Below are 26,993 nucleotides of genomic sequence, written 5' to 3'. Positions count from 1 at the left end.
GTGAATCCTAACGGACACGTGCGAGGCAGCGATAGCCTGCGATGCAACGACAGTAGGGAAAATAAATGCACATTCTTCTTTTTAATTGGAAAGAAAACACCCATAGCTCATTGGAAGGGACCTTGGCTTTGCAAAAGCGAGGGTGCTACTTCGGAGCGCAGCTTTGTTGTGGTTGTGTGCGGCGCAAAATACACGCGCGCGTGCCCGCGCGCGCACACACACATGCACCCCAAGCGCCTGCCTAGCTAGCTGGCTTGCTGGCTGGCTGCTTCTCGCTCGCTGCGAGCTCTGAAGTTGTGCAGAAGGTGGGCTCGCGCTGACGCCAGTAGAAGTGCCCGGGCTGGGTGACGTCACGGGCGGAATGACCAATGGGGAGGCGCTGCCCTTTGGGGACCAACCATTCGACTTGTGGCGTATTCTCTCTTTCCACCTCACCCCCCCTCTTCCCGCTCCCGCTGTTGTTGTGTGTTGTCGTGCGCCTCCCCCTCCCCCTGCTGCCTCAAGTCGAAAAGCAGAAGCACAACTTTATGAAAGAGAATCCACCTTAAAGAGAAAGGGGGTTATCTCTCTCTCTCTCTCTCTCTCTCTCTCTCTCTCTCTCTCTCTCTCTGCTTTTGCCTTAAACTCCCTCAAGGTTCCCCCCCCTTAATGAGGGGGAAAGAAATTACCAAACCAAAAACCTAATAACAAACCCCAACCGGAGAGAGGGAGAGAGAAGGGGAGGGTGCGAGAGAGGGAACGTGTGTGTCTGAGGTATTAAAAAAAAAAGGCCCCCAAATGGAGGGAAAGAAGAAGCGTGAGGGGAAAAGCCCCGGGAAGGACTAAGTCTGCCGTTCTCTTTCTCTCTCTCTCTCTCTTTCTGGCCCCCCCTCCTCCTCCTTCCTTTTCCCTCTCTCTCTTTCCCTCCCCAGCGCCTCTCACACTCCTCCCCTCCACCCCTCCCTCAGTTAACAAGGCCCCTCTCCCCCTATTGCTCCCTCTCTCTCTCTCTTTCTCTCTCTCTCTCTCTTTCTCCCCCTCTCTCTTTTCCCCCTCTCCCACCTCTCTCTCTCTCTCTCTTTCTCTCCCCCCTCCTCAGCTTTCGCTAAAGAAGAAGAAGAAGGGGGGGAAAGCGCGCCCGGGGGGGGGGGAATAGCGCGCGAGCCCCGTCGCTAATTCCCGCCCGGCGCAGGCTAATAGGCTCCCTCGAAGGTGGCGGGAGCGCGAGGGGGGCGACGACGACGACGACGACGACGCCGAGTAGCCGGGCTGAGGCGCTCGTCGCTGGCTGCCCAACTTGGATGATGACCATGACTACGATGGCTGACGGGCTGGAGGCGCCGGACTCGTCCAAATCCGCCTTCATGGAGTTCGGGCAGCAGCAGCAGCAGCAGCCGCCTCCGCCGCCGGCGCCTCAGCAGCCGCCTCAGCCGCCGCCGCCTCAGCCGCCGCCTCCTCCAGGGGCTCAGGCGCCCGGCGGCGGCGGCGGCTCTTCGCACTCGGCGCAGCAGCAGCAGCAGCAACAGCAGCAGCAGCAGCAGAGCTCGCCGGCGGCGGCCATGGCGGGCGCGCACTACCCGCTGCACTGCCTGCACTCGGCGGCGCCCGCCTCGCACTCGCATCCGCACCACCAGCACCCGCACCACCATCACCACCACCACCACCACGCCGCGCCCTACCCGGCCGGCCCCGCCGCCGCCAACTCGTACAGCCACCGCTCGCTGGCCGCCGCCGCCGCCGCCGCCGCCGCCTACCCCTACGTGAGCCACGCGCAGCACAGCCCCTACCTGCAGCCCTACCACGCCGGCGGCGGCGGAGGAGGAGGCGGAGGAGGAGGAGGAGGAGGCGCGGGCGGGACGGCGAGGCCGGACGACGCAGGTGGGTGACACGGGAGGCAACGCGTGACGGAGCGTTCCCACGAGACGGGCGCGGAGATGCCCGGGCCGAGCCCCCGCGGCCGGCCCGCTGGCTCCCGGCTTCCTTTGTCTCTCTTTCCCGCATGCCCTTCCTCTCCCTTTGTCTCCTTTTCCTGCTGCACTTCCCTCGCTTTCCCTCCATCGCCTGCCTCTTCTTCCTCCTTCTCTCGCCACTTTTAACCTTCCCTCGGAAGTAAGTTTACAAATCAATACGCAGGATTTCTTGGGCGAAGGGGGGGGGTGTTGCTACTTTGCATGGGGATCCCTTGGCTCTCTTCCGCTCCGATCTCTGTTTGAAATGACATCTCCTCACCCCGATCCCGTGCAGGTTTCATTGGGAGGGTAACACCCCCCCCCGCAAAAAAAAAAAAACAACAACAATTCGCTTCCAGAGGACTTGCTTTCCTGTAAGCGTGGCTCGGATTTCGGCAACTCTTTCCTGGCTTCCCTTTGCGTGCTCCGGATCCTGAGTTTGCCTCTGGGATCCATCCACACGCGTGCCTGGACGCAGGCCGCCGGCCGACGCGCGTGGGGATGCTCAGGCACGTGTGTCGTGTTTCGGGGACTCCGAGGCGCTGCCCTCCACTTGGAAGCTGCCCATGGACTGTGTGGATTGAAAACCTTAAGCGAAGACCGTGCTGGCTTTCTTCTGCGATAATGTAGCCGTCCAGAGGAACAGGAGTGATTTTGCTTTTTCCTAGGATGTTTGCCTAGCCCGCGGATGCCCTCTCCAAGACGGTGGTCTGTGCAGGACGAAGAAATGCGCTTAGAAAGAGCGCCCGGGCCGTAGCCCATCTCCTGATACGGCGGGCTACTGCCATAGCACTGCAGGCTTCTTTGGGGAAGGAATTGCTCTGCCACGATTATTCCCTCTTTGTTGCTTTTGACGCAGGGTGATCAGAGAGAGAAAAAAGAGAATCTAAAGCAGGGATAGCGCCCGAGAGAGCCAGGTCAGACGCTGGTGACTCCTGTGTCTTGTTGTGTTGGGCATATACTGCAGAGAAGAGGTGTGTGGTGTGTTGTTTTTTTGCTTGCGCGATTTTATCACATTTTTAGCCCCCCGCCACTGTGCCTAGAAAATGACATTATAAATCCCGTCCGTGCACCCATCGGATGGCTAATCTACAGTAAACGTCTCGAGAAACAAATGGCAAGTCGCCGAGGGAAGACGCAGCTCCGCGTCCCTTCCTAAAATCATTTGCACCTGTACGTTGGCTGTGGAGATACGTCTACAGATCCGAAGCAGAAATGCTACTCTGCTTGTTTGCTTATTCCTTGGGAAAATGCTAAGTTTGGAGATAGATTCATATTTAGGAGATACAAATTGTGTGTGCAGTTCAAACACATTCCAATATTAAATGAGACGCTCAGGTAGCATGAACTCTGCGCGCGTGTCTTTGTGTGTATAGGGAGTAAAAAAACGACGACAGGTTTTGGTAAGAGAGATCAATGCAGTAGTCACAAACTAGGCAACAGGGTGCATTTCAGGTTCTCGGTTAAAAGGAAGCAGTTTTGCCATGGACCAGGGATTTCTGGAAATAGCAGTAGTTTTTGTTTGAGCGAAGTACTGCTTGTATTAAGAGTGTATCATGAATTTCCTAGCACGCCTGGGTAGCAAAGCTGTCAGGAAAGCGGGTAGATCTTGCAGGTCAAAGTGAATCATCCGCCGCAGAAGGTTGCCTGGAGGATTTGTCGGCGGCCTGACCTTCTTATGTGCATTTTCTACTCTGTTGGCATGGAAATGGCTTTGTCTCTGATTTCCTACCCCACCCCCACCTCCCCAACATGAAAAGCACCCAAAACAAAATCCGGGGTGTCTCTCATAGAAGGGCTTCGCTGTGCTGGACGTCCCCCTTCAAATGTACTTTCTTTTTATTGCAGATCAACAGAAAACCACAGTTATCGAAAACGGGGAGATAAGATTTAATGGGAAAGGGAAGAAGATCCGGAAGCCCCGAACCATTTACTCGAGTCTCCAGCTGCAGGCTTTAAACCACCGCTTCCAGCAGACCCAGTACCTGGCGCTTCCCGAGAGAGCAGAGCTGGCAGCTTCATTAGGACTAACTCAGACACAGGTAATTCCCGGGGAAGTCCAGAGAGATCCCTGGGATCCTGGGCTCCGAGAGAAGGCCAGGCCAGGCCAAAATAAAGCAGACAAATCACTAATTCCATTGGCCAAAGGCTAGGAATAAAAGCGAAGCTCAGCTGCCCAGGTCGGTGGACTGCAAAAAACATGGCCAAGTATGCGTTGGTGAAATATCATTCTCTCTATGATTATTATTTTTCAAATTCAGTCTGTTTTGATGGTGCATTGAGAAAGGTTTGAGTTCACCACTCCAGAATCTGGGCATGCATCTACTTAGTTACAGCCCAAATCTGAAGGTGATAATAAGCACTGAGGTGGAAATGAATTTATACGTAAAACAAAAAGGTTGTTGGGGGCCCGAGAAACCTCCTCCCCATCCTTTGCTGGTAGAAATGGAAATCTATTTCATACGGTGAAATGGAAATCTATTTCATACGGTGCACAGCCTCTAGGCCCGAAGAAAGCGCACCTTCCCTAGTAATATTCAATAGTAAATTATCCTGGATGAGTAACTGAAATTCAGTGCTTGCCCTTAGGCGAAATGTACAAAAGGTGATGATAGAGCTGACGATCAAAGGGAAGCGTGTACAAAATTAGAGCGAGTTAAGCCACAGTTAAATGTGGTTGGTGTGTTCTGGCTTTCCCAGCAGATTTAAACCTGAATGACACACGAGGTAAGAAGGAAAACGATTAATTTGAATTCATGAATGCAGAAAGGAAGAATAATAATAAAAAAACCTTTTTGTGGCAGTTTGTAATCTTTCGGACAGAAAAAAACAAAAACAACAGGGATAAACCATGTTCATTGGATCCGCTGGTGGTTGCCAGGAATGTAGGCAAAGAGGGGCATTTGGGATTTGGTGCCTTATTGTGATATAGGGGCGACCTTGAAGGCAAAAGAAGACAGGAGGTGTCTTTAAAAAGCAGCATATCACCACCACACATATTTAATGACAATCCGAGCACCTAAACTGTGGTACAGAGACAGGACACTGTCACCTTCCCAGCTGGGATGTTTGCAAAAAGCTCTTATTTGAAGGACACCTAGCTCTCTTACATTGCTGCAGAAGGCTGGTTGTTGTTGTTGTTGTTGTTGTTGTTGATGCTACTTCTTTTTTTGTTTTGTTTTTTTAAACTTCCATCTACTGTTTTTGTTTTATTAAATTTTCAATGTATGTAAGGCTCAGTTTTGTTGGTTTTACGCCACTGGGATGATTTCCGCGATAAGCTACAGATCACCATCTTGCTCAGGGAAGTAGATCAATTCTCCTGGCCCTCTCCTCTCCCCCCCCCCTCACTCTACGAAATGGGCTGCTCTCTCTCTCTTCCTTTTTCTTTTGACTCACGTATTACTTCTTTGTAGGCCAAGCTGGAATCCAACAAAACTGACGCGTTTTGGGATTTAAGCCAATTTAGACCCCCCTTGAAGGTGCAGCTGCAGACGGTTTTAGAGCCTGATCTTAAAACTCGTAAAAGTGGAAGTGGCACCCCTTCCTAAGCACATTTACTTGGAAGTAAGTCCAGCTGATTTCGGTGAAAAACTTCTGAGTATGTGTGGTTAGGATCTCGCCTCGGTCCCATCAAGATCAATGGCGCCGGTGATGGCTCAGGGCTTTAGCGTTGTGTCCCTCTCCAAAAGGACGGAGGGTTAAAGTGGGGGTGGAGGTGGGGTTTCATAATACAGAGGGAGGCTGGTGGGTAGGATAGATCAGCATTTCCCAACCTTGGGCCTCCAGCTGTTTTTGGACTACAACTCCCATAATCCTCAGCTAGCAAGACCAGTGGTCAGGGGTGATGGGAATTGTAGTTCGAAAACAGCTGGAGGCCCAAGGTTGGGAAACACTGGGATAGATTGCCTCCTCTGCCCTGGTTCCCCTCCCCACTCGGGTCCTAAAACGGTAGCCGTGTCTTGACGTTTATGCAGTAATACGTTATATAGGCCGACGATGGGTATCATATCCATACACGCACGCAGGTTCTCAGTCTGCGTAGGTTGCCTTCAATGGACGCGTGAAGAAGAAAAAAATGAACGGGACTCACGCATTGTAACTGTCCCCCCAGAAGGAAATAGCCTTTCCAAACAGTCTCAGCGCAGTTTACTTAAGCAAGTCCTAATTGCGGGCGATTCAAACAATGGCCATGGAAGCGGGGAGGGGAGATCATGAAGTTCATGCCACGGAGGGAGAAGAAGGAAGGAAGATTGGATAGACAGACAGATATAGCTACATGGATGGATTTGAAACTGTCTATTTGCCTTAAGTCCCCCACCTCACCCCACCCCTCCTCCCCTAGCAGACCTCTCATGCCTTCTGCCTTTCGGTTGCAGGTGAAGATCTGGTTCCAGAACAAGCGCTCCAAGTTCAAGAAACTGCTCAAGCAAGGCGGCAACCCTCACGAGAGCGACCCCCTGCCGGGCTCTGCCACCCTGTCTCCGCGGTCTCCAGGTTTGCCTCCTGTCTGGGACGTTTCAGCCTCTGCCAAAGGAGTCAACATGCCTCCCAATAGCTACATGCCTGGTTATTCTCACTGGTACTCTTCTCCACATCAAGACACAATGCAGAGACCACAAATGATGTGAACGGGGCCAAGAGAAACAGCTCGCCGGAGGAGCCGCTGTCTCCAGCGCTGCCTTGCCAAGCTGGGCGGGGGTGGGGGGGAGCAGCGCAGCTCGCGGGGCTCTGGGTGAATCTGGAGTGTGTGGCAAAGGAAGACAGACTTGGGGCGGCTTCGCCTTCGCCTTCTCTTTAAACCTCAGCGATTGATCTTGAGCAGAAAGAGACCATTTGCGTCCTGCCCCACGTCAGATGCTCCTCTTTGGGATATTTCCTTTGGGACTCGGAGGCACCAAACCTCTCTGGGAGTACAAGTCGAAAAGCAAAAAATTTTTACAGACTTTTCCCACCAAGTCCACGCAGCAACTTTAAAACAACAGCACACGACAGAAATAACAAAACTTATTCAATGAAAAAGAAGCGATCCTATTTTTATTCACTAAACCGAGATTGACAACAACAACAAAAAGATTGGAAAGGGAGGGGCGGAGAAAGGGATTTATTTTTTTTTTAAGGGAGAAGAAAATACCGTTTGGGGCGGGGGCGGGCGGGCGGAAAAACTTTTTTTCTAGTTTAATTAGGACACTTCCACGAAGTAAAATCTGCATGCTTTCTCGGAGTGGAACCGGCAGCTGTGAGGGCGAATCCACTATATTCTCTCCCACATCCATAAGTCACTTGAAACTAAGGAAGCACCTGAAAACTGACCAGAAGTTCTCCTGCGCATGCCCCGCTGTAATGAATTGGAGCTGTGCCCTCATTCATTTCGGTGGAGCTTGCAGAAGAAAACTCCCCACCCCCTATGTATTATTGCCGCAGGAGAAAGAGAATTTGAGGGGCGGGGAGTAACATACATACAAAAAAACCCCCAAAACAAAACAAAACCGCACCCCATCCTAAGGCTAAAATCTCTTTCACCCACCTGCCCTCCCTCCCTGGCTGGCTGGCAGCTCTCTCTTTCTCTCTCTCTCGGTCTCTCAGCTGCCTACCCAGCAACCTTGTTGTACATATTGTTGAATTTTAGTTGTATATATACTTTGTATGTTTTGTCTCCTTTCATATATAGAGTAAAAGCCACAAAATGTCAAAAGAGTCCTGCGTTACTCTACAGCTTTGGAAAGGTTATTTTCCCGCGCCTTTCCAGGAACCACCCATGTTTTAAATCCTAAATGCAGTCACGTGAAATTTATTACTCGGCGGAACTGTCCTCCTCAGTAACCGTGCTTAGGATGGCAGCTTCGTATAGTTCACATACAGAGTACCACAGGGCTGCTCTAGAGTAGACGTGCTCTGCATGGCCTGCCTGCCTAAGATTTATACAGACAGAATATAATATAATATAGTAATGGTCAGAGATGTATGCCCATGTAGTTATCTATGCCATAGATGTATCACGTCAGTAGCTAGATAGATGCTTATGACATAACACACACGCGTGCACCAGTCCTAACATCGCATCTGTTTTGCGACCTACCTATCTGCCCGGCTAACCAGTAAAAATTATTTTGTGCAAAGGAGACTTGCTTTGGATCTGCAAGCCAATTTGCACCCTCTGAAACCAACAGCATCAAAGTGGCTTGCTCTTAATCGACTTGGGTCCCCTCCGGATTCTCTGCCTCGCAGAGAAAATTCGTGGATTTCCAGAATCCCGCGGAATTTTCTTTTCCGTTTTCAACCCTGGCGGCGCGAAAGCTGCCCTCGAACTGCCTTTTGGAAGATTTGGCAAAAAGTCGAGAGGTTGCCTGCTTTTGTAGGTGGCAGAGGGTGATGGTCTCTCACCCCCCCCCCCGCAACCCCACCAGCTCTCTCACACACTCCTCCGCCAAACAGACTAGCTAACGCTGCGTAATAATGTTCCCCAGGTCTCTCTCTCTCTCTCTCTCAGCGCTCCCTGGTCCCCATTGCCGAGTCCAGGACGAATCATATCCTTCTTAGGGTGGTGCAAAGGCGAGAAATCATGCACCACGAAAAGCCCCTTTCGTCACACAAGCAGGATGCCCCATACTGCGAGAATTAATGGCTAGAGCCCTGGGCATCCTTCAAATTATGAACCTTGAAACCACTGAGCCATTTATCAGAAGTCAATGGAGATCCTCAGAGTGCTCCGTATAATGACAGCTACATACAGTCGTGCAAAAGGACAGTCACTATAATTAGACACAAAAGCCAAGACTACTTACCAATATACCAGCGCCGGTTTTTTGTTGAGCAACTTCCACGCTCAGTCAGTCTTCAGAATGGCTTAAAACCGATCAAGTCTTGTCATTTTCTACCATTCGCATTGTTACATTAGGAGGAAAAAATGTTTTCTTTTCTTCCCCCCCTCCTCGTTCCCACTGTGAAACTTTGGGTTCAGCTCTCCCCAGGATCAATTGTGAACAAAGCCCCCAGCTGCAGTGCCATCCAATTTGAGGCAGACATTGGGGACAATTTAAGGTTTTTATCCATAAGAAGGTTTTTCCCCCCATTCTCTTAAATGCAGCCATAATTAGAGTAATTTTTCATGTAGCCCGCTGATTACAGCGTTTTTACCGTCAAAGATAATTACCTGTAATTTTCTTCCACTTTTAATACTAAAAAGCCATCTTTATTTAGATTCAGGAACAGGAAAGGCGAAACAAAAGAGGGAAATTATTCTGTTATTCATACACAAATTGCAGAGACGTAGGACCTAAAATTGAAAATTAACCAAAATTATAATGCTATGAAGAATGGAAGAGGCTTCTGAGGTACAGCTGGTTGTGGGGTTCACTGAATTATTCAGATTCGTGTTAGGGAGTGAGAAAGCTATCATACATTTAAACCGAGGGGTAGCCCCTTCCCTTTGTAGGAAGAGCCCCCAAGACTTTCTGATGAAGGATAATCCTCCCCAAACCAATGGAACCACAGGAAAAATGGGGATGCTGCGAGCGAAGCCACAAAGCCCGTCAGATTGGATGCAGATCCCAGTTCTCAGCAACGCTTCCTGGGAAGTGAGTACCATTGAGCTGAATGCGGCCTTCAGTGCCAAAGGAGTAAAGTAAATACGTTCAGGATCAGGGCAGAGTTAGAGGATGGTAGGGCTCACGCTGATGAAATCAGGGACAGAGCTGTCGTGATTTTGAGGATCTTGGACGGGAGATTGAAATCCGCTGAATTTCTAGTATGTTGGCTTAACTGGAGGGGCTTGTTTTATTTATCCGGCCTTACGCATTGCCTCTACCCCTGCACAACACACATACATCTCTCAAACTCCCCCCCCCCCAATACACACGAGCAGTGCATCCAGGATGACATGTTAACCTTTCACTGGTTAGTTCCTCCCATTTTACTAGATCTCGAGGGCTTGGTCCACTTTTAGTCTACCATCAAAATCCGGTTCTTGGTGGGAGTTGATGAGAAGGGTCCTCGTCTTCCCCCTCCCCATTCTTATGTCTGTTGTGTAGCAGCACAATCCTCTAGCGGGCTCTACTCAGAAGTCAGTTCCATCGCTTTCAAATGGGACTGACTTTCAGGATTGGGACAATCGGTTCTCTCCGACTTCCTCTGAGCAATGTATAAGGAATCGCGCTCGCCCTGTCTGTGTTAAGAGCCGGAAGGACGATTTGCTCGTTTTTCAATGGACGTTTAGATGAAGCAGGGATCGTGGAAGGTGCTTGCAGGAAGGGCCTCGGTGGCGGCGAGCTGGGGAGCCAGAAAGGTTTACCTGTCTGCTTCTGAGGGTGAGGGTCGCCGACGCCGAGGCGCTCGAGAAACAGCGTCATCTATAGATAAGAGTGGGACAATTGTGCCAGAATTGAGCAGGCTTCTCAAAAAGGGGTTCCTTTTAGGGCTTCACCAGAAAACTCTTTGCAGCTAAACAGAGGACACCCCCAGACCCGTAAAGTCCCTCAAATTAATCACATATCTAATAGTACTGATCCCACTTCCAGATAAACAGGAAGGGGTACCTGGGGAGGTAATATGGGGGGCGCGCACTGGCTTGTGCGTGTGGATAATCCCTCTTCCATTGAAATCCAAGCCGAAAGGCCATGTAGATCCGGATTGTTCCTGAGGAATCGGAGCCTCAAAAGCAATAAACAACCCACGCAGAACTGGAGTGTTTGTTTGTGTGTGTAAATGTTCTGAAGTAGAACAGGGAAAGAAACTGGCGAACTCAGCCAGGCCAAATTTATAACCCCTTTAAACCGAGAAGAGGTTCTCCAGTCTGTTCAAGCAACCTGGATTTTAACACCCTCACTCCCCCCCCCCCCGCAACGGGTTGCTTTGCGAGATGAGACCGTGAAAAGGCTCGTGAAAGGGCATAAGTAGAAGCAGGGCGGTGCGCCATTGAAATACATGGGATTTCTTTCCCAGTTTGGTGTGTCTCGCATAAAGTAGGAGCGGGAAGTAGAATCGGTATTTCGGCAGCCTGATTGCTGGGCTGGGTGTCTAGCTGAGCTGTAATCGACATACCCCTCTTAAAAACAAAAGGAAAAAAACCACACACTTGCTTTTAAGAACATTTACCTAGGGGAAATCCCGAAGGGGGTTTCACAGCCCTATTCTTTACTTGTCTACTCCGAAACGTCCCACGAATGGGATTTACTTGTAAGTAAGCGTGCAATATCCTTCCAGACTTAGAGAAGATGAAGCACACACACACACACGCACACCAGCTAACACAGTGGATCAGACCACTTTCAAGCAATGGGACGACTCTGCATTAAACATGGAAACCCAGATTTCGAAGGGAAAACACCGTGGAGTATTTCTTTGTCATTCTCAACCGGGAGTTCCCAAATGGCACTTCACTGATGTTGACAACATAGCGAGTCCAACCCCCCCGCCTGCCCGCCCGCCTCGCAACACACATTCACCGGTTCGTTTTCGAGACAACACCCCCTTCCCATATACACCCCCCTTATTTCTGAACCTCTACGTGAGTCACTGAAAATGTGGGAATCCTGAGCCGCCCACCCAAACCGCAGAGCGCCCCCCAATAAAAGCTACAATAAAAGCAGGCAAACAAACAAACAAGTAAATAAATAAATGTGCGTCCGTGTAACTCGCTTATCGAAAGGTCTAAGTAAGGAAAATCGAGAAATTAGAATGATCAGGGTTTCCTTTTTCTTTTCTTTTTCTTTCTTTCTTTTTGCAATAATAAAATAATAATAATAAAAGTAACCATCATTAAAACGTGAAGAGGTACAGCTGATGGGATATGCGGCAGCAGTCGAGGAGGTTTAAAACCGAACAAAAAAAACTTACCCCCGTGCAAAACCTGTTAAGCAGAGATGAGGGTCTAAGGAAATCTATAGTGGAGAGAAGCAGAGGAGAATATTTTTCTGAGTCTCAGGGCAGAAGCTCTTTCTCTATATTCTTGGTTGACTGAGCATATCCAGGTGTGAAATTGTTTGCACACCCCAGCACCTCTTATATTGCCAGCAAAATTAGCTGTTATTACTGTCACTGTTTAGTGATGGTTAGCTTGATAAAAAAAAAACACCGCTGTAATCAAGACCTGGCGCATCTTTGCAAATTACAGATAATTGTAAACGTCCAGATTATGATAATAGCATCCTAATCCAGCCTGCAATATAATTATTACAGAGTGTTACATCTGAAACTGTCCAGTAGGGCTAATTCGGCCATTATTTAGACCTCTCTCTCTCTCTTTTTTTCTCTCTCTCCTCCTTCTCTCCTCCACTACAAATGGGTTGCTGAGCTGAAAATGTACGATTGTAATTTCACGGGGCACTCAATGAGTAATGATAGAGGAAGAGGGGGGGAGAAATACAAAAGTGAAATGTGAACGGGAGCGATCAAATCAAAATCGGGAGGGGGAGGGGGGTAAAGAGCGAGAAAGAGAGAGAGAGAGAGCCGGGGTTGATTCTGTTGGAGGGAGGGAAGGGGGGGAAGGAGGAATAAGAAGAGCGGGAATTAAGAACAGAGCAAATCAGGGGACTGAGGCGAGCCAGAGGAGGCTTCGTTGTGTATTCAAGGGCTGCTGGTCCACCCCCCCCCCCGTTTGTGTGTTTGTGTGTAAGCGCGCGCGCGTGTGCATGAAATCCTCCTCCCCACACCCTCTCACCTCTCTCTGTTTCGCTGCACCGCCCCCCCCCCTTTCTCTCCCCCGGACCCTACGCTGGTTAGCTAGAAGGAAAGGGAAGAGGGCGTACAAGTCCCATGCTGGAAGTGGCACAGATTGAACCATACGTGGAGCCAAATGTCACTGGTTCCGGTTTTTGTTTAAAGAGAGAAAGATCCCTGCAGGATCAGACCAAGCGCTCATCAAGGCCACTATCCTGTTTCCAACAGCGGACGGCCAGACATGCCTCCGGGAAGCGCAGGAGCAGGCCATGGAAGTATTCGCTTACCACGGCTGTTTGGCCTTCAAGACTTTGATTTCCAGAGGTATAGCTCTCTTTTTCCGGTTAGGCATCAGGGTTTGCTACAGACTACAAGGGAATTCCCTCAACCCACTGATTTTTATTTATTTATAACCAGATCCCAAGCACACTGGATTGTGGACCCATTTATTTGAAAAGGGACCTTTGCTTCCAAGAGTATATCCCTACGGAGATCGCAGGTTTACTCCAAGGATAGTGGCTAGGATCCGGCTGTGAACCTCTGAGGTTATGCTCTTTGTTTAAAAATAAAATAGAGCAGTAGTAGCCGTCGTTGTTCTTAGAAGACCAAATTCGATTTCATTGCGCGCTGTCTCCACATAGGGAATGAATATTTTCCTCGTTCGCATTTACTCATTGGACAAGCCCTTGGGAACCCCAAAGGCAATTAGCCGGGCAGGTTTTTAATTGCAATTAATTAAACCAAGCAGCCTGTCGCAGATTAATGCTCTCGTCTATTGTCTCTGGTGTCTGATAAATGCACAATGCAAACAGAGTTTGCTTTGGCTGTTGCGTATTGGAAGCATCAAAGGAGGTACTTGATACACGCGCTCTTATGCATATTCACACATACACAGCGATCCTAAGCCACTTAGACGTGGAAACGGTTGGAGAGAAATAAACTGGGGCGGGGGGCGGGGAGGGCTTATTTAGAAATTTCTAATCGGGGCTGTAGACTCGCTTAGTGTTCCTGAACAGTTTCCTAGCAAGTAAACGCAATTCGTATCTTATTTACTGAGGAAGCACAACACGGTTGAAATCAATAGGCCCCTTTCCAAGCAAATTTACCATCCTATCTATGCTCATCTCCCTGGGAGTAAGCCCCACTGAATCCAACGGGACCTCCTCTGAGTAGACATGAGTGGGATTCCACTACAGTTATAAGCTGATAGACGCAGGCGTGGCAGTAAAACGGGCAGAAGAAAGTGGATATATCACAGCATCCATCGCGAGTCGTGGAACTGATTTGTGGAAAGGTCAAAAGGCTAGGTTTGGGGGAACGGGCAGAGGGTTCTGCCAGAGAATCGGTATCCCTCCCCTCAAACTGGTTTTTGGGTTTGAACGTGAGCGATCGGTAGCCCGGGAGGTGAGGAACAAAACTGGCAATGGGTACTAGGCCCTCCTTTGTGCTTCGTGGACTCCAGATTCCCGGATCCGAGGAGTTTCCTTATGTCCTTTCCCCCAACTGGCCCGCTCTTTGAGCTGCCTTCATTCTCGGATGTCGGAGAGAAGGTTGCTCGGGATGCTGGAGTGTTTGGGGTAGAGAGAAGCGGGCCCGCAATCGTGCGGAAGAAGAAGAAGCCTTGCAGCTGCGGGAGATGGAGAAGCAGCGAGCCAACCTGTCCTTGTCTCCTCAGGAGGAAGACCCGCTGAGTTCAGCCAGGACTTGCTCCCCAACAAAGCGAGCGTGTACAGGATCACTGCCACAGAGAAGTCTCGGGGAGGCCAGAAAAATGAAACGCGCTTCTACTGCATTGATTTTCAAAAATCCCAGAGCGGGTGTGTTTCTTCTCCTCCCACCATTAAAAAAAACCACACCACCCAGTGATGTCCCCCCTAGAGCACAATTTTGTCTCGCTTTTCCACCCCACCCACTCTTCCTGCGATCAGGTTCGGGGAAATGAAGGGTTAAAAAGAAAACCCGCCGCCCGCCAGAGAACCCACATATATTGCAGACCACGGAAGCTGGAGGAAGCTGGCAAGGGGTTGTGTGTGTGCAGAATGAGCCTCTCAGCACAGCAAAAGCATTAAAAGGCTCCGAGCTTGTTAAAGGTGTTTTCATTTGGTTAAAGGTCGTAATATCTGGCATTTGGCGGCTGGCAATAAAAAACGCGCCTCGGGATTGGGGATTGGACCCCGAAGGCTCGCAGAGCTGGGAAAGATGTTTTAGGCCCCAATAAACAAGCAAATAAATGCAAAATGATGATGATCTGCGGCGACAGTGGATTTTTCAAAATACGCGCACACGATCCATCCACCTCTCCAGGAATGACCTATAAAAGCAGGTTGTTGCATTCATACGGCTTGGCCCTTTTTACACACGCACACGTGTACTGCTGCTCTGTGGAAATGTACTTTCGTGCTCTAATAGCACTCCTTCCATTTAAGGCACCACCACTGCAACGTGATAGAGGGTTGTGCCAGATATTTACTTCTATTTTGAGGGGCCCAATTGCCCACGCCAGAAAAAAAGGAGCAGAAGTGAAGCGGTGTGCGGGTCTATTCCAAAGACACAGAGCTCCGCGTTAGAGGTGAAGAAGGCAGGAGGAAGTTCCCGAGTCAAGCATCGCATCCAAACCGCAATTAAAAAGCTCTCACTTGAAGCTCAACCGATTTTTAAAATCCCAACCGAAGCAAATCCAGGGGTAACTCAACTGCTGCCAGCTTTCACCCGAAAACCTTTGGTTCAGTTGCGCTCCTGGGAGGAAACGGCTCGCGTTGGTCTGGCTGGGCTTTGCGCGGAGCTCTTTGGTCTAAATTAAAAGCGATGTTCGACGGAGACTACGCTCTCGCTGCGGGGTTATAGATGGGGTTTAATTAAGGTCTCCCGCGGAGGAGGTGGAGGGGGAAAGAAACAAACTGCAGCAGCAACAACAACAAAAAAGCCAAAAAAGAGTTTCTAAAGGAGAGTCACAGGTCCGGAAACTCATTCCTGCCATGCCAACCTGAAAGCGCGCTAGGGTGGGAGACGTGATCGAGGGCGGAGGGTGGCAGAGAGAAATCGCAAAGCAAGCGCGCGCGCCCAGGTCTCAGAGGAAGAGGCAGAAGGACAAACAGCTTCTGCAGACCCGAGGGGGGGGGGAAATTCTGTGTCTTGAGCTCCAAAGAGGTTCTCAAACTCCCATCGCCTCGGTCTTGCCCAGCTGCGCGGTGGGTCGCGCTGGTGGAGCGCGCCTGACCTTCCCTTGCCCAGAGAAAGGGAGGGAGAGAGCGAGCGAGGGTGGGTGCTCCTGTGGGTGGTTTGGTGGGTGAACCCCTGGGTGGAGCTGGAGCCCAGAGGAACCAGATCAAGGCAGGCGAAGTTTGCGGGCTGCTCTCTCTCTCCGGTCTGTGTCCCTCTCGTAGGCCCTTGCGGCGGAGCCCTGGAGCCATCCGGCACCCACAGGAATGCGTCTCCTTCTCGGCTCCCTCTCCCTCTCCGCCCGCCCCGCTGTGGCTCCCCAGCTCCACTTGGAAGCGAGGGAGAGAAAGGAGAAGGGAAGAAAAACTTCTTCAAAGGTTAAAAACTACCGAGGACACTTGATTATATCCTTGCCTTAGGGTGGGAAGGCACGACGGAGCGATTCCTACTCTCCAAAAAAGTATATGTGTATATGGTGCGCACACACACACGTATATACAAGCCCACATATGCACGCCTGAGTGCAGCGCCGTACATGATTACGTTTGTGCCCACAACAACAATAGATTATGGGGAGTCGACTTCCCCAGAGCTTGACCTTGGGGACTGGGAAGAGTTCAGTTTGTTCTAGATAGTCTCCACATCATGACACCACTGTCTGCCCCAAGGAAAGAGGGGGAGAGAGATCATGAGGACTAGCGCCATTTTTAGACGGGAGGCGATAATGAAATCCCAGCCGCGGATACTATTGAAACCGAGCGGCGTAATGTCCACGAGCATCGAGGGCAAGATGGACCGGACCATAAAGAAAGAGAGAAAAGAGGTGTCCGTTATATCACGCTGTTAAAACCTCACACTCACACACACCCAAACTAGGAGACACAGCCATATTTGTCTATAAAAATCCTTCTGTCCCCAACCAGGGCTTAACGCATAGCAGGTTAATGAGCCAGGCACGTTGAGAGCAAAGGCAAACTCTGAGAGGAGAAGGTGATATTTGTAAGGGGGTGGTTCTGTTGCAAAGGAAAGAAAAAGACTGCCGAGCCGTAGGAAGGGTTATTTTAATGGAAAGTAGGCCACAGAACAGGCCAGAGTTGAACAGTGGGAGAAACAGGGAAATCCCACACTGAATGCTGAACAGATCAAACGGCGCAGGAGATGTATATATATATATACCTGTTCTGCTAAAATAATACTCATGAAAAGCACTGCAAGAGTGCGTGAGTGCATATTGAAAGAGATCTTTTTATGGGGGAGGGGAGGGTGATCTGGAACAAGCTCTCTTCTTCTCTCCCCCTCCCCACCCCATCAAGAAAGGGAAGGTTCGGCCGCTGAGGGGGGAGAACAATGGGGCAAGGCGCGTGTGGCTTGGAGCTCCGTTTACACGCGCACACACACCGAGTCGCGCGCGTTCCAAACGAATATCTTATTCTAATATATATGTGCACAAGATAATGTTCCACCAAACTTATTACTGCACCCCCTCCAAAAAAAATGGCTTAGCTCTCTCTCTCTCTCTGTGTGTGTCTCCAAATTAAATTAGAAGGGGAGACCAAAACCGAAAGAGGAGAAAGAAAGGTGGGGGATGGGAGAGAAAGGCAGAGACTACCAGAGACAGGTAAATTCGCCCGAGGCTACAAAGCGTGCCTTTTCAGGTTTTTGTCTCCAAACCCTGGAACATCTCTTACTGAAATCAGCAGATGACAGGATGTAATTTTTATGGTGGTGTTTTGTTTTTTTTAAAAGTTCTAACCCTCTTTCTTTTTTAACAACAACATTAAAAAAATATACAAGCCAACTGTTATTCTTCGCTGCTGTATCTCCTGAAGTATTACTTCCTACTTACAGACGGGGTCAGGGTTCCCAATGCATTTTAAAATAATTTTAAAAACCCAAAGGTGCTTTTTCCAAGCCTGCTCTGAACCCTTTTCTCAATTTGCTCCCGGGCCAAGCGGAGATCCGGAAAGGCAAAATAATTTTTGGGTGGGGAAACAGGGGGTTCGTTTTGTTTTCCAGTCCGTACGGGGGTTGGGGAGAGAAGGCAGCTACCCGGTATCTGGCCTCTCCCTTCGAGCATTTTGCTTCCATCCCGCAACGCCGGGACACAGAGGACTGCGATGCCACGTGTGGATGGCCACACGGGGTCCCTCTTCCTTTCCCTCCCCATTCTCCGGTCGCCCTCGGGTGGCTCGCCCGGGATTTAATTTCGGGATTCGGTTGGAGGAGGGTGCAGAGTTTCGGCGAAGAGGAGGAGGACGTCAGGAGCGAAGGAAAAGATAATGATCGCCTTCGCCTTTGAAAGGGCTCCTCGGCTAACAACCACCCAGGCCCCGTTTTGCAGATCGCCTTTGTGTTCCCAACCCGGGGGGAAAGAGAGAAGGAATCGAGATGGGAGGGGATGGTCCACATTTTAGTCTTCTGCCCTGTTTAGCAGCTTAAAAAAAAGCAAATGTAATTTGTATAATTAGACGATGGGATGCTGGCTTTCTCCCAGATAATTGCTTTTATAGTAGAGAGAAGCACACAGAGCGATTTGCAACCCCCCCGCCGCCACTTCCCAGCGCTTCTTTTCATCTCCAGATCATTTTCGTTCGAGGGTTAGTCGCTTTTTGTATAGCTGGGGTGGGGGAGGGGGAGCTTATGATGGAGGCTTTAAAATAGGGATGTTATGGGGGGGAGTTATTTTGTACGTGCCGGGTTCTATAAGCCCAGTCCAGCATTTTAAACGACTACCCAGCCTTACAGGTATATAGGTGAGCAGAGGATCGGGCCATACGGGGCAATCTTTCCCCCTCCCCACAAATAAAATGAATCTAAAAGATGGAGCAAGGAGTCTGAGATAACACACAACATGCCCCCCCCCAGCTAGTCCCTTTCGACAAACGGAGAGAGGGGAAACGCGTCATATTTTTCCTCTTTCTCTTCTCCTGTTCTCATGGTGGAAATAATTTTATTTATTCAGAATATACAGTTTAATTCCTTCTATCTACACTTATGTACAGGGTTAAAATGACATTGTTGGGAGGGGAAAATGAAAGTCTCTGGGGGGAAAAGGTTGAGGTCATCAGATTTCTCAAGGCACCTTTGAAAGTGTCCACAGTTGAGGAAGTAAAAAATAAGCCACCATTCATTTCCCCCTCCCTCCCCCAAAAAACAACCCCAAAGTCCGTCCGTGTCTCTCTTTTTTTTTGGTTAAAAAATAAAAATAAAAAAGAGGGCGGGAGAAAACTTCCTTTGAAATGCAATAAGTTACATGCAGGAGCTGTACACATTTCATCCTGTATAGTGTTTTTTCCCCCTTTCCCTGAAAAAAAGGAAAACCCGAAACAAAAAAACAAAACAAAAAAGAGAGTCAACCATATGCATTTTTTCCTTTTATCAACAAAACGCCAAGTGTCCAAAAAAAAAGGTAAAGAGTTTTAAAACGAGGAAAGAGGGTTTTTTTGTTTTGTTTTTTTTAAAAAAGAATCCTATTCTAGTAGATTGTCCCAGAAGCCAGAGCTAAGGGGTGCTGTAGAGAGCCGTGGGGCTGCAGGTGACCACTGAGAGCGTTACCGCTGGAATACCAGGACGAGGAGTTCTCCAGGTAAGTGGCGGCGGGCGACGGGTTGGAGTTGGCCCCGTGGGCGTGGGGATGGTGGCTCAGAGACCTGGCGCTGCCCTGCGGTTCCCACACGGCGGGAGACTGCGGGGAGTTGCAAGCCATGGGGTCGCTGGCGCTAGGGCTGTGCTCCGGGGGCATCTCGCCATTCTTCATGATCTTTTTGATCTTCGATCTTTTGTTCTGAAACCAGATTTTCACCTGAAGGAAGAGGGAGGGGGGGAGAAGAGGGAAGTGAATGAAAGAAAGAAAAAGAGGGAAAGGAAATAAGTAAATGGGTGACAAGAAATTAGGAAATAAACCCTTTTTAAAAAACAACAACCCACGGACGTTTATTTGGACGCCTTGATTTCATTCTCGTTTTTGCTTCAGAAGCACAGGGTCTCACTCTAAATCTATGCATGCCCTGTGCGCGCAGGTCAGTCCGGGGGGGCTGCTATGTGTTGGACTCCCAAGGAAACGATTTCCATGGAAACGGCAGGGACGGTGAAACAGGCCCCGAGGATTCAAATGGCACTTGCAAGGCGATCCTAGAGGGGAGCCGCCAGCAATGGAATCAAGGAAGATCCCAGAGTCTAGTTGCCCCATCTACTTTAATATTTACAGTAGGGATTATCATGCGCTCACGTGCTAGATCGGGCCTCTCTCGGGCCATCAGAAAAGCAGGATCTGGACTCTGAGGATGCTAAAACCCAGACACTCTTTGGCCTCTGATTTTTTGGACACCAGGCCTGCCTCCCCCCCGCCCCCTGCGGCAGCTGCCTAAGGGATTTCTTTTTAAAAAAATTAATATTATTCTCAATTAAAGAAAAGCAAAAGGAACAAAGGCTAAAGCGGGGCGGGGAGCCTCGAGGACACGATGGCTGTCTTGATTATGGTCTGCCAAGGACCAGCAGCAGATCCTAACTCCTACATTACTCAGTGGGTGAGTGCGCGCACGAGTGCTTTTGTTCTCGCTGCAGTCGGTTTTGTGTTCCCAACGCAGCAGCCTCCCCACATCCGCCCCAGCGCAACAATACCAGCCCAATCCCGAGATAACCTGCTTTCGCACAAAAGACTCTTTCCCCCCTTTGCACCGAAATGGTCTGACAAGCAGCCCCTCCCGGGTCCAGCTGCACTTTGCAAGCTCCTAACGCAGGAGATCCACCCACGTGCGGTTTCTCCCCCCCCCCATCCCCCTCCGGTCCAATCTTTTGTGCAACAAGATCGAGAGAGAGAGAGAGAGAGAGAGAGAGAGAGAGAGAGAGAGCGAAAGCCTGCAGCTACAGTTAAAAGAGACACAAAACAAAAATACTGCGCGTCGTCAACAGGGCGAGATGGAAGTCAGGCTCACGGTCTTCTCTGCCGCAAGCCGGTGCGCTTTTGCAATCCGCGGGGCTGGTGCGCACTTGGAAGATCTCTCTCCCCCGATCCTCACCAAAACAACTGACCCCGCCACCCCAACCCGCCCAACTGGATTCAATCTCATTAACTTTTCTAAAAAAGTAAGCAAATGCTTGCGTGGAAGTTAAAGGCCACTGCAATCTTGCAAGCAAGATTTGGGGAGAGAGCTGAAGAGAAAGGCACCGCAGAGCAACAAGGGAAGGGAGCAGCAGCAAAAAACGCCTGCGCGGTGCGCCCTCTTGGCCTTACCCCAAGGTACAAAAGGAGAAATAACCCGAATTTGAGTGTGTATATCTCTACATTCTGTATACATGACCAGGGAAATAAGGCCCCTCAGAAACATACTTCAGACCCTTCCAGCAGGAATTCTTGCAAAAAATTTACATAGTATTTATGTCCAGGGAACGGGTGGGTCCCGCTCAAGTAGGAATTATTGCGAAGGATCTGGATAGCTTTTTTATGTTCAGGGTCGCCTTTCCTTCCCACCTGGCCTTACCTGTGTCTGCGTCAGGCCTAAAGACGCGGCCAGCTCGGCTCTTTCCGGCAGGGCTAAGTACTGGGTTTTCTGGAACCTCCTCTGCAAGGCCGCCAGCTGAAAACTGGAGTAGATAGTCCTTGGTTTGCGCACTTTCTTTGGTTTGCCGTTCACCATCCTCACCTCCGGCTCAGCCACCTCTTTTTCTAAACAATCGGAGCGGGGAGGAAATCAGAAAGGAAGCTTAGAACTGGGGCAGAGGACGCCAGCGGCAGAATACAGGAAGGAGCCCGCACCTAGGTGGACAGGCCAGGATCGCAGCCCTGACCCCGACGTGGCGGCCGCGAAGTTGACAAACAAGCGCGAGAGACCCCTGGAAAATTGGGACGTGGGAGGGCGGGGGGAGAAGGAAACTGACATGGTAGAAACAGCCGTCGTGACTATTTCTTGCAAAGGGAAGATTGTTTGGAGTGCTTCTATGTATTTGGGAGTGAGTGAATTTGAGAGAGGATATAAACAGCACCCAGGTTTCCACCGGAATATTATTTCATATTTTATTTCCCCATGGGGTATGTGGCTCATTGGTTTTCGTAAAAGAGAGAGGAAGGGACCCAGGTTAGATTTTACCATTTTGTTTTCCCGTAATTAAAAAACCTAACAAGCAGCAAAGTTCCCGGGCGTTTTTAGGTCACAATCCAGTGTCTATTGATTTTTCATGCATGGAAACAAGCAGACAGTCTCCCTCTTCCTCTCTCCATTTGAATGGAAGCCTCATGAATTCAGCCCAGCCCAAGCTCTGCAGACTAGGGACACGCAATTTTGAGGTCTAGGGAGTTCAAAGGCCGCGTCGCCACAAGAAAACGGTTCTCCTCCGTTTCAGCCGAAAGTAGCCAAATCCGGCCCAGACAGAGAGCCGATTATTCAGAATAATTTCGCCGCCGATCGGGGGTTGGTGGGAGAGAGCGAGAGAGAGAAGCGGCACAGATGCGTCTGGTTCCTTTTACAAATACTTAACGCGCCACTGGCATTTCCCCTCGCCTTTGATGGGAGCAACAAACAACGTATCTCAAGAAATGTACGCTCGCGCGCAAGTTGGAGAGGCAATAGGGCGAGGGGGTGGAAGCAAAAAATATTTCTCATTCATATATATTCAGACAATATATATATATAGTCTGAAAAATTAGAGAGTTTGAAGCACAGCAAAACATGAATTTGAGAGGCTTCGTGCATTCAGCTGAAATTGTTCCGGGATCGCATTGGATAAGCCTGTTCCACAACGGTTTTTTTGTTTTGTTTTTTAAATGGGGGGGCATGGAGGAGAGACGAGGATTTGAGCTGTTCCTGCCTAGCCCTGGATTTCCCTGAGTTTGCTTCTTGTGGAACCCACACGGAAACAGTCTAACCGCGCGTCTCCGTGTGTGGGATTAATCCCTCATTCCATTTTGGAAGCTAATATTAGCAAGACTCTTCGGGCGCGAGGGCTGTTTTGGTGGGGGAGGGGATGGGGAGAAAGAAAGAAGGCACGAGATCAGATCCTTCCCCTTCCCTCTCCCCACACGTCTGCTGTGTGTCCCCCCCCCCCAAAAAAAAACACCACCTCGGCCTGTCTTCGCGTAAGGACGGCGGGGTGCCGCCGACGTCGTCCTGTCCTTTGCAATAAAAACTTGTGTGCGGGAGGGTAGAAATCTTGCCAGTACCTACCCCCTCCCCGCCACAGCTACTTACCGTGGCTTTCTATTACCTCAGCGTCGGGAAGGGACACACACACACACACCACAATGTCGGAGCCCCTGTTCCCATTCCCCTCAATGTATTGCTTCCCATTCCGGAGTTGGAGACAACAAAGAATCCAGATTGAATGGTTTCTCTTTCCGCCTCTCTCTGGCTTTTCAACCGGGAATTTTTTTGCACGGCGGTGGAAGGAGAGGCTGTGAACCTCCTTCGTCGCCCCCCAGCCCAGACTGGGGAGAAAAAAATCGGGTGGGTTGGGGTCAAACTGTCCCCGTCACCAGAAGGGTCCTCGGTGACCCCCAGATCGCGAGGAGGAGCCCCCTCCTCCGGCATCTTCCTAGCCCTCCGCCCCCGCCTCCAGCCCTCTCCCCGCCGGCGCCTCTCACCTGGCTGGCTGGCTGCGCTCTGCGCCCGGTTATACGCGCCGCCGTACTGGTGGTAAGGGCTGGCGTAGCTATAGTCTGCATAGGCTTTGGCTGGGTAGCTGGCGGCGGTTCCGTTCATGCCCTGGTACTGGTACTGGTAAGGATGGAGCGCTTTGCCGTAGGAAGCCGACGAAGGCGAGCAATAGCCGTGCGGGGCTCCTCCGGGGGAATTGTAATAGTCGGGGTCCGTGGCGGACGACTCGGGCAAAGTGGGAGACTCCTGCGGCGGGTGCCCGTGCATGGTGGCTGCAGCCGTCTGAAAAGGACCTTGGAAGTCTCCGGATCGGATGGCTGGCACTCTTCTGTCAAACACTCCGGTCATAGTAGTTGGCGAGGCAGCGAGCAGGCGGGCGGGCGGCTGGGTCTTCTAGGCAGCCATGGCAGGGGGGAGGGACCGAGGGAGGAGGCGGAGGCGGCGGCGGCGGCGGCTGGGAGCTCTCTGGGGCTGGCTCTGGCTCTGGCAGACTGCTCGCAGGGAGCGGAGAGGCTTGGTTAAATCCTTAATTGCGCTCTTACGCACAGCGGGGTGGATTGGGTTCCATTGGCCAGAGCACTCCGGAGCAGCAGCGACACCCTAACTCGTCCAACTAGTTTAGCACAACAAAGCGCTCTGCTTTTTTCATTCTTTCCCTTTTTTTAAGTTCCATTCAAGCTCCTTAAAAAAAAAAAAAAAGCAATACGAGCAGCACCATTATCTCGGGGTTCTCTTCTCCTAGCCAGCAAGGATGGGAATTTTGGGCGTTAGGGAAAAACAAAAGAACCGTCGAAGTTTGTGCAATAGGAAGACGGTGGTGCATCAAGCGTCTATATGTGTGAACGCGTGACACTCGTGTTTCAAGATGCAGATGCAGAGGAAGGCAGACAAAAGGGGGCTTACTCCAGGGGTGGAAAGATGTTGGATGTTCTAGGAAAGTCCCATACTTCTCAAACAACCAGCGTTCCCTGATCAGGGAATTTATGAGCAATTGTTAAATAGGAAGGTTGCAGCTTTTCAATAACGCATGTGCCAGGATATAATGGCTGTAGAATGCAAATAGGACTGAATCCGGGTTTGTACTCGGCCATGGATAACACAGGAGAAAGCTTTTGAACTTGTCCCTCAGTTTTCCCGTCTGCAAAATGGGGATAAGAAACCTGGCAGATCTCTCCCAGATCAAGGAGCTCTGTAGCCTACAAATGCTCAACAGACGACAGTTAGTGACAAATAATCATGACAACATACTGGGGATTCAGACCCCACTGGAGTCTTTGGGACGAGTGCTCCGGATTTCCACTCCTTAATCCGGAGTGATCTTCGTAAATACAGGGAAACTTCTGAAATAAAATCAAGGCTAGATGGAGACCGTGTTCTGAACAGAATGCTCTGCTATACTAGTCTGTGGCTTAGAATGCAACACGCGCTGTCTTGGAAGTAAGCACCATTTACTTAGGTGGGACTTATTTCTGAAGGAAGCACGCATGGAACCTAGCAATATGCGATGTAATGTACTTCGGGATCCCTCCTCCGAATATACAAGCCCCGAGTAGCTTACAGTGTTGGGGAAAAGTGTGTGTATTGGCAGGCCAATCGATAACAGCATGGGGCCTGTGGAGAAGTGGCTAAAAGCGACCAATATATGAAATACCCCCTTACAGTCATTCAATCGCCCACTTTGACACAGTAATCGAACACCGGGAGAGGAAGGGAACCATTCAGGACCTTAACAACCCTCTTCCAACAAGTGAAATGCACAAGACGACCCACAACATAACCATCCTTTCGCTATGGTTTGAGCAAGACTGCTGAACTACGAGGTGTGTCCCCCAGGAAATGTTCCATTGAGCAATATGTTGAACCGGGACTTCGGGCTAATTATCCCAGTATTCTTTTTCTCCTCCAGCCCAAACCCCTCAGATTCATACTTTTTTACTGCCTCTGGCGCATCACAGCGTGAGCTGAATATCCCAGCAGGGCTGGATGTATCTCTGAAGAATACTTGTTAAACCCAGTGATGGGGAAATTGTGACCTTCCAAACGTCGTTGGAGCCCCAACCAGCACGGCCAATGGTCAGGGAGGATGGGAGTTGGAGTCCATCAACATCTGGAGAGCCTCAGGGTCCGCCACCTCCAATTCATGTTCATAGTCTCATTCATTCGTTTAGGACAGGGATGGCACGCTCAGGCCATTTGTTCGGCTCGGAGGGCCACATTCCCTCCTGGGCAACCCTTTGGGGGGCCGGATTCCAGTGTGGCCAAGGTGGGCGTGGCCATACACACAGCACTCTCCACCTGCTATATAGGCTAGCTAGAGGGATCGTCATAGGCCAGCCAGGTAGGGTGCAGAGCAGATCCAGTGAGGCTGAGTCCCAGGGCCGGATGGTGAGGTCTGGAGGGCCGCATCATGCTTCTCCCCGGGTTTCTCATCTCTGGAGGGGACAAACTCAAGGAGCATCTCTTTCCCCCAGAAATAACCCCGAACGCCTTTCAGAGTCTCTTGCGGAGGGGTGGGGGACAGGAGGGATGAAGGTAGGAAGGGGTGAGGGTTTTTCTTTTTTTCACTAGGCATCAGGCAGGCAGACAAATCCAAGGCTGTTTTTCAGTGGCCTGGAGTTGTCGCTTTTCCTCCAGGCTGTTTACCCTCCAGATTTAGACTGTTTGCTCACTCAAGATCTCGTAGCCAGCTGGGTAACTCTTGCGACTCTACCGTGTGTGTGTGAGTGTGTTGGCTTCCAGCGTGTCTGTTTGCTTTGGAAATGGCCGCAGCTCTTATAAAATCACATTAAGCAAATCCCTTACAGTTTAATTATAGGAATCACTTTACCCAAATCAATGGCAAATAACTTTTTTTTATAACACGCACACACTGATGGGTGGAAGCGGGGTCCATTCACGACTGGTTTGGTGGCGACGGTGTTGTGTGAAAATGCCCACTTGACAGTCGTTGAGTAGGAACGATGGTCTTTTGAAAGGGGGCGTGTAGGCAGGAGAAGGGTCAGGGAAATCGCCAAGGCCATAAATCAAGGCCGAGGAGGCTCCTTGCTAGACTCCAGCTTCCTCCATTCCTGTCACCTCTCCAAGTGATGTGTATTTGAAGAGGCCTGGAGGAGAGCTGCCATGGGAAGGGTGAGACACGAGAGACAGATCGAAGAGACACCCACCCCAAGAATCTACAGTTCCCAGGACCCTTAACAAACTACAATTCCCAGGATCATTGGGGTGGGATCGGACGTGCTTTAAATGCATAGTGCGGGATAACAGCCTACATGGACCTGGGAAAAGTTACTGTTCTACCCGAGCTATAGGGCGTCTGCTGCGTTCGCCGTCTTTGCAAGATGTGCCTCGTTTAATCCAGTCGATTCAAAGCACAGCATCTCTGGCTACTTCGCTTCGGTCCTGTCGATCGTTTCAATGCACCCCACCTTCAGACACATCTGCTTGGAGATAAGCCCCACCGATTTATTGTTTTAGCATGCCAGTCCCAAATCAATTTCAGATTAAACCTGTAACCTTACTGGAGCAGTAAACCCCAGTTGATAAAAGAGGACTTCCTTCCACGTGAAACGTTGTATTGAATCGTGCACCGATTCAGAATAGCGTGGTGCTTTGGTTACGCCGTAGGCTGCAATCCTGCACACACTTTCTTGGAAAGTAAACC

General features: G+C 50.2%; 2 protein-coding genes and 1 long non-coding RNA gene across 4 annotated transcripts in view; 1 reads left to right on the top strand and 2 right to left on the bottom strand.

The window, feature by feature from the left end:
• LOC309515821 overlaps positions 1–8,909 on the bottom strand; it is a 62,177-nt gene extending 53,268 nt beyond the window's left edge. Inside the window, exon 1 of the long non-coding RNA XR_014212673.1 lies at positions 8,714–8,909. This is a non-coding gene — a long non-coding RNA (uncharacterized lncRNA). The remainder of the gene's footprint in view (positions 1–8,713) is intronic.
• Positions 764–7,059, top strand: DLX6 (distal-less homeobox 6). Of its 2 annotated transcripts, XM_082193994.1 has the most exons (4): positions 764–1,857; positions 3,777–3,970; positions 5,345–5,495; positions 6,308–6,405. In XM_082193994.1, exons 1-3 carry the CDS (start codon positions 1,281–1,283, stop codon positions 5,477–5,479), a joined length of 906 nt encoding a protein of 301 aa, XP_082050120.1. In that variant the 5' UTR covers positions 764–1,280; the 3' UTR covers positions 5,480–5,495; positions 6,308–6,405. The 2 variants fall into 2 exon arrangements, with proteins under 2 accessions (XP_082050120.1, XP_082050119.1); XM_082193993.1 differs by lacking the exon at positions 5,345–5,495 and having other exon boundaries at positions 770–1,857; positions 6,308–7,059.
• Positions 8,910–18,648: 9,739 nt separating the features above from the next.
• Positions 18,649–23,812, bottom strand: DLX5 (distal-less homeobox 5). The gene is made up of 3 exons (XM_082193837.1): positions 23,320–23,812; positions 21,224–21,408; positions 18,649–19,545 (listed from the first exon to the last, which is right to left on the bottom strand). Exons 1-3 carry the CDS (start codon positions 23,678–23,680, stop codon positions 19,219–19,221), a joined length of 873 nt encoding a protein of 290 aa, XP_082049963.1. The 5' UTR covers positions 23,681–23,812; the 3' UTR covers positions 18,649–19,218.
• Between the last annotated feature and the right edge of the window lie 3,181 nt (positions 23,813–26,993).

This window comes from Podarcis vaucheri (assembly GCF_965113315.1).
Source record: "Podarcis vaucheri genome assembly, chromosome: 12".
In the NCBI taxonomy this organism is placed as follows: Eukaryota; Metazoa; Chordata; class Lepidosauria; order Squamata; family Lacertidae; genus Podarcis; species Podarcis vaucheri.
Note: the sequence above shows the minus strand (reverse complement) of the source record. Positions and strands in the feature narration are given on the sequence as shown.

Bases quoted from the DNA above. Each gene is read 5' to 3' on its own strand.
- DLX6 (XM_082193993.1), top strand. From the start codon at position 1,281: ATGATGACCATGACTACGATGGCTGACGGGCTGGAGGCGCCGGACTCG. The intron at 1,858-3,776 runs GTGGGTGACACG...TTTTTATTGCAG, and splicing joins GGCGAGGCCGGACGACGCAG to ATCAACAGAAAACCACAGTT. The intron at 3,971-6,307 runs GTAATTCCCGGG...TTTCGGTTGCAG, and splicing joins TAGGACTAACTCAGACACAG to GTGAAGATCTGGTTCCAGAA.
- DLX5 (XM_082193837.1), bottom strand. From the start codon at position 23,680: ATGACCGGAGTGTTTGACAGAAGAGTGCCAGCCATCCGATCCGGAGAC. The intron at 21,409-23,319 runs GTGAGAGGCGCC...CCGATTGTTTAG, and splicing joins GAGCGCAGCCAGCCAGCCAG to AAAAAGAGGTGGCTGAGCCG. The intron at 19,546-21,223 runs GTAAGGCCAGGT...CTCTTCCTTCAG, and splicing joins TAGGCCTGACGCAGACACAG to GTGAAAATCTGGTTTCAGAA.